This window comes from Populus trichocarpa, chromosome 15 (assembly GCF_000002775.5).
Source record: "Populus trichocarpa isolate Nisqually-1 chromosome 15, P.trichocarpa_v4.1, whole genome shotgun sequence".
Taxonomy (NCBI): domain Eukaryota; kingdom Viridiplantae; phylum Streptophyta; class Magnoliopsida; order Malpighiales; family Salicaceae; genus Populus; species Populus trichocarpa.
Window position 1 is genome coordinate 6,876,537 of NC_037299.2, and position 5,712 is coordinate 6,882,248.

At 31.8% G+C, this 5,712-nt stretch overlaps 1 protein-coding gene across 1 annotated transcript; it reads left to right on the forward strand.

The window, feature by feature from the left end:
* The first annotated feature begins 427 nt into the window (after positions 1-427).
* LOC18105691 (protein Dr1 homolog) lies at positions 428-4,527 on the forward strand. Its single transcript, XM_006374285.3, has 6 exons — positions 428-724; positions 801-873; positions 1,444-1,533; positions 3,052-3,146; positions 3,743-3,811; positions 4,161-4,527. The coding sequence occupies exons 2-6, from the start codon at positions 819-821 to the stop codon at positions 4,320-4,322; spliced, it is 471 nt and encodes a 156-aa protein (XP_006374347.1). The 5' UTR covers positions 428-724; positions 801-818; the 3' UTR covers positions 4,323-4,527.
* The last annotated feature ends 1,185 nt before the right edge of the window (positions 4,528-5,712 follow it).

Sequence of the window (5,712 nt, forward strand, 5' to 3'; positions counted from 1 at the left end):
TTATTTATTTTTACATTTTAAACGCGCTTTTAAAAAAAAATTATTTTTTTCTTTATTTTAAATTAATTTTTTTATGTTTTAAAATTATTTTAATATATTAATATTAAAAATAATTTTTAAAACATAAAAAATATTATTTTAATATATTTTTAAATAAAAAATAATTTAAAAATAATATTTACTAAATTCTCGAACATCTAATCTCAATTGAGGTCGTTTGTAAACCGCAATTCTTTCATTGGATGAACACCAGAAACAAAATTAAAAAACATTAAAATTCAGACCAAAAAATATATAAAAAGCAAAGAACAATCCAAGACCTAGTTTACACCAAATGCACGCGTTGAGAACACGCACCAGCAAACCTCGAACGTCCCACAAACAGTCATTTTGTAATGAAAGCAAAACGCGCTTAAGTTAGCGCGTGATACAACGAGAGAGGAAGAGTTTGCGGGGTTGAGCAAATCGTATGCGAGCAGGACCTGGAAGTCTTATCGTGAAGAAGAGAGAAACAGACACCGAAATCAAATCATGACCTTAGTTGATGATAAATTCATCATATATTAACAACACCACCATGTCTCCTCTTCTTCTCCTTCTCTTGATCTCTCACTCGACGACGACGACGACGACGACAACAGTAGTAGTAAATACGTTACTGAATCGGTTGACTCGGTTTCTCCGCCCGTAGTTTCTCGCGATTCTATCTCCGTGTTTTGACTCGGTGAGTTAATTCTCTCTCGATTAATTGATATGTTTGTAGATCTGTGGGTTTATGTAATTCTTTGCCTTTTGTTTAGGGTTTGAAGGATTCAGCGATGGAACCGATGGATATAGTTGGTAAATCGAAAGAGGATGCTTCGCTTCCTAAAGGTAATTTCGGAAAAAAAAAACTTTAAGATTTAATTTGTGCGTATTTTAATTCGAAGTTGTTTGGTCAGTTTTTATTTATATCTTTTGCATTTTTTTTCCTCTTGGCTTCTTAGTTTATTAATTTTTGCAGTTTGGCTAGCTACAGTTTTTTTTTTCAAGTGTTTTTTTGGAGGTGCTAGATTTAGTTTTTGAAAAAACCGTAGACAAAAAAATAAAATGAGTTTTACCTTAGGTTTTACTTTTGAGAGATTATGAAATGTATGAGTTGAGAAATTCATACACAGAGTGTTGTTAGAGTTAGTTATGGGTTAGGGTCTCGACATCTGTGATTGTATTTGTGGTTAATTGGTATTGCCTTGCATATTTTCAGTCATTTTTGAGTGATGTTGGGTCAAGTAGGAATAGCAATGGCCTGGTGCTGTTTTGATTTAGGAAATTATGTTTGTGGTATCAACTTAGTGTAGTGCGTTTAACTGGTACGCGTTTGATTGAGGGCTTGCTGGCCTTGTAGTCCTTGAAAGGGTGTTGAATGCACATTCTCTGATGCCAGTTGTGAATTTTCTTTTACAGCAACTATGACCAAAATTATTAAAGAGATGTTGCCCCCAGATGTTCGTGTTGCCAGAGATGCTCAAGATCTTTTAATTGAGTGTTGTGTAGGTGAGATTTAAGTAATTTTGCATCTTTAATCTAACTTGAATTCTTTGCATATTATCATATTGATTGATTATCATTTTCTTTGCATTATTACCTCTAGGCAAAACTTTTCTTTGGGAAAATGATTATATGTATGTGGAGAGAAAGAATGAGCATGGCCCTTTAGTCTATCTGCTGGTACTTTGTTTTATGGGACTTGTATCAGTTAGATCAATTGGAATTTAAATAGGGCAGCTGCATCAGACAATGTCATTGTTCAGTTCACGCACATGATTTTAACAAAAAAAAAAAAAGGAAAAGGGAAGGCAAATAGAAAGAGAGGCATGACCTTAGGAGATAAAGCTCCAAATTCAATTAGAAAAAGCTTCATTTGTGAATTACTTATTCTTAGCATAAGATAAAATATTTATCGATAATATTTCTAAATTTCAATTTTGGCTTTTTGATTTTGCTATAGTTATCTCCGTGTGACACTTTCCAGAGATGTGCCATTATCAGTTGATTGTTTGGAGCTGTTGCGACCAATCAAATACCTTAACAAAAGCTTTGTGGTCCATTCTAAAAAAAATAATTAATAAATGTGCTCATAAGGGGGATTGTTTTTGTTTTCTTCTAAAACAATATACCTTCCATACAAATGTTTGCAGCTGCAGCTTGTCTTCAAAAGCTATTTCATGGCTAGAATTTGATTTATTCCAAGATGTGGTTCACCGGATGGTATTGGAACTCTTTCTCTAACAAACCCTATTAAAAGTTTCTTTTAAGTTTTTCTAATCTAAATGCTTGTTGGAATGTCATTGGTTGGAATCTGGAAAGGATGTTAGTTTTGGAAATGACACTGTTAATATGTACAAGTTTCCCTCCTTTTGGAAGCTAGCCTTCAAAGATTAAATCAACTTCCTATTACTACGCTATAGGTATGATCCTTGCCAAGAGGCAGAAAGCCATAAATGAAGTTACCATCTTGAATGGCATCTTTGTATCTTGCCCTTACTTTTGATAAGAGAACCTTTCAGGAAACTGTTGTTAAGATTGGCATACTTAAATATCAGGATAGAAAGGAAAAGGGTTAGTTGCAATATTATTTAAAAAGTTGCCTCCGGCACCATTTATTTTGAAGATAGCACATCCAAGAGAAAACTGTTTTCCTATATAATGTGCTCACCCTTTCATTTCCTTGAATCCTAGTTGCGGCCTGAGATTTTTTAATTTAATATTGGCTATATGATATAGGATGCTTAAATTAGAATTTTTTAAGATGTGGCCAATTTAGTATCACATGCAAGGGCCATACGTTTATTTGGTTATAAGTTAAGCTTTGTTCAATAGTATTTCATTGGTTGCTGATATAACATTTAAAACTAAGTCATTCCATCCACATAGTCGAATGTTTTTTCTACTGCCCCTATTTCTTTCTGCATCACTGCATTTTCTTCTCTCACTACCAGACAGTCAATACTTTTTCATATGGTTTTGTGATTTGTGTTTTAACAAATCTCTGAGGAACTTGTTTCTTTGCAGAATTTATAAACCTTGTATCATCAGAGTCCAATGAAGTTTGTAGCAGAGAGGACAAGCGTACGATTGCACCTGAGCATGTACTCAAGGCTTTAGAGGTCTTTGACCGAACCAATTTACTCTTAGTGTGGGTTTTTGACAAGCATAATTTCTTGTTCATCTTAGTTGGAACCAACATTCTTTGCATGCAAACCATGGTTTATTTTCTTCCAATACTGTTTCGGGATGATGTGCTATACCTTTTCTTTTAATAATTTGAACCTAGGTTTTATTCCCTGCCTCACCCATCCCCTCAAAAAAAAAAAAAAAAAAAAAAAGAGGCCAAAAGTGCTTTTCATTTGTACTATCTGCTTTTAATCTCTTATGATTTTCAGAATTATTGGTGATGCTTATCTTTCCGTTACCAGTTCATTCACTGAGAAGTCTCATAGACCTTTTGATCCATGCATAATCCTCAGAGTTATGTTTAATTAGTAGCTGCTGTTTTGCTGTAAATGCCTCAACGTCAGTCTGTTTCTATTTTCTATTTTTTGAAGCTAATCATGTATTTTTAATGGAATTGATTAACAATCTGCGTTTGAAACCCATGTGCCTTTTCAAGATCTCCCTGGTTGCCCGCTTGCAATTTTGAACGGGTCTAAGGTTTTGCAATTTTTATTCACAAGCATGATCTGATTGATTATCTGATTCACAGGTTCTTGGGTTTGGAGAGTACATTGAGGAGGTTTATGCTGCATATGAGCAACACAAGCTAGAGACTATGGTAATTTTTATTTTTCCCCATCCTTTTTCATTTTCTGCAAGAAAGATTATTTTTAAAATCAGATCTCTCCACATGACAAAGCCATGTATTAAGATAGTCCAGTTGGTTCAGCACCTGCCTTGTTTTTATTTACTTTTGCCACAATGGATTGGTGTCATGAGCTTTATTGAGCCTTCAGGTTTTTGTTTTTGTACATTCCCCGTTTTAGTTTAGTTGCCTGCTTAAAATTGAGCTTTGAGAGCACAAAATGATATATTATCTTTTGTTACAGTTGAGCTTTCAAAGCGCATAATGTAAGTATTGTTTAACAAATCTCGCACTCTCTATCTCCTTCCTTTTTCCCTTCCAGCATGACTCTTTAAAAGGTGGTAAATGGAGCAATGGAGCGGCAATGACCGAGGAAGAAGCAGCCGCTGCGCAGCAAAGGATGTTTGATGAGGCGCGTGCTAGAATGAATGGTGGGGTCACTGCCCCAAAGCAACCAGAGACTAACCAAAGTTTAAAGAGCTAACCTTAGGGACTTTACTTTCGTGAACCATAGGCAATCATCACCCTCTTGCCTTGGCACGGCTAGAATTATCTTATAGTGTACAAAGTCAGTGGCAAGTGCAGTAGTGACTGTGGATATGCACTTCGATTTGTACTCTTTTTATCGTATGGATCATGTTTATAAGTTAATTAGTGCAAGCTTGTCATTATCATATTTAGTTACCAAATGTATCATTTGCCTTTGCTTTGAGTTGAATTATTTCTTAACGTAAAATAAATTTCAAGTGTTGATAATGTATTTTATAATAAAAAAATTAATCTGATATATATATATATATATATATATATATTTTTAATATTGATATATTGAATTGATTTAGGTTAATTTATTAAATTTGTAATTTGAAGACTAATAACTTTATAAAGGTTAATTTTTAATTAATGAAAATAAAATTAAAAAAAATATTAAATTAAAAAAAAAGAACAAAACAAAAATTATTCGAGTTAATAGAGGTTAATATTTTTAAATATATGATTTTTAATTTCATAGAAAATAAATAAAATAAAACTATGAAGTTTAATTCCTAAGATTGAAATTGAAAAAAATTAATTAAAAAAACAAAAAAAATACAATTTAAGTTAACCTTGAACCTGCGATTTGGATTGTTGAACCTGCGATTTGGATTATAACATCCCGAAAACTTCATGACAATTTTAATTTCTTTTAGTGTCATTAACTTGTAAAATAAGCAATTATTTTTTTATTTAGAGTTTTACTAATACAAAGTCACCCATTCATCACCCATTTAAATTTTAAATTATATGAATATTACACAATAGGAGATATTTCTCTTTATTTATTGCACCATAATAGGTATTTCTCTTTATTTGTAAGATCATTACTATATTACTAAATTTTAAATTATATGAATATAAGATGTCTGATACAAGGTTGTCAATTCCGTTTCGGTAGGTGTTTCGTTTTTTCAATTGGAATGGAATGTTTCAGTTTCGGAGTGTTTCGGCGTGCCGTTTCGGGGTTGTACTGTTCATATATATATATATATATATTCAACAAACATAATTCAAATTCAAGATAAATTAATTATAAATTATGCAATACAAACACAATGCCAAACAAATATAATTTTAAAATTTAAAATATTTCTAAATAGTCAAGATTAAATAGATCTTTAACTTAAAATAATTCAACTTAAACAAAATATGAAAATATTATGAAAGTAAAATGTTTTAACACAAATATTTTAAATATAAAGTTAGGTCAATGTTATCAAGGCTAATGGAATCTAAAACATCCCTTGTTTTGCTCAAATTCCTACAAGGTATAAACATGAAAAAAACAACATGAATATAAACCATATATATTAGTGATAAATCTAATTTTAAAAAAT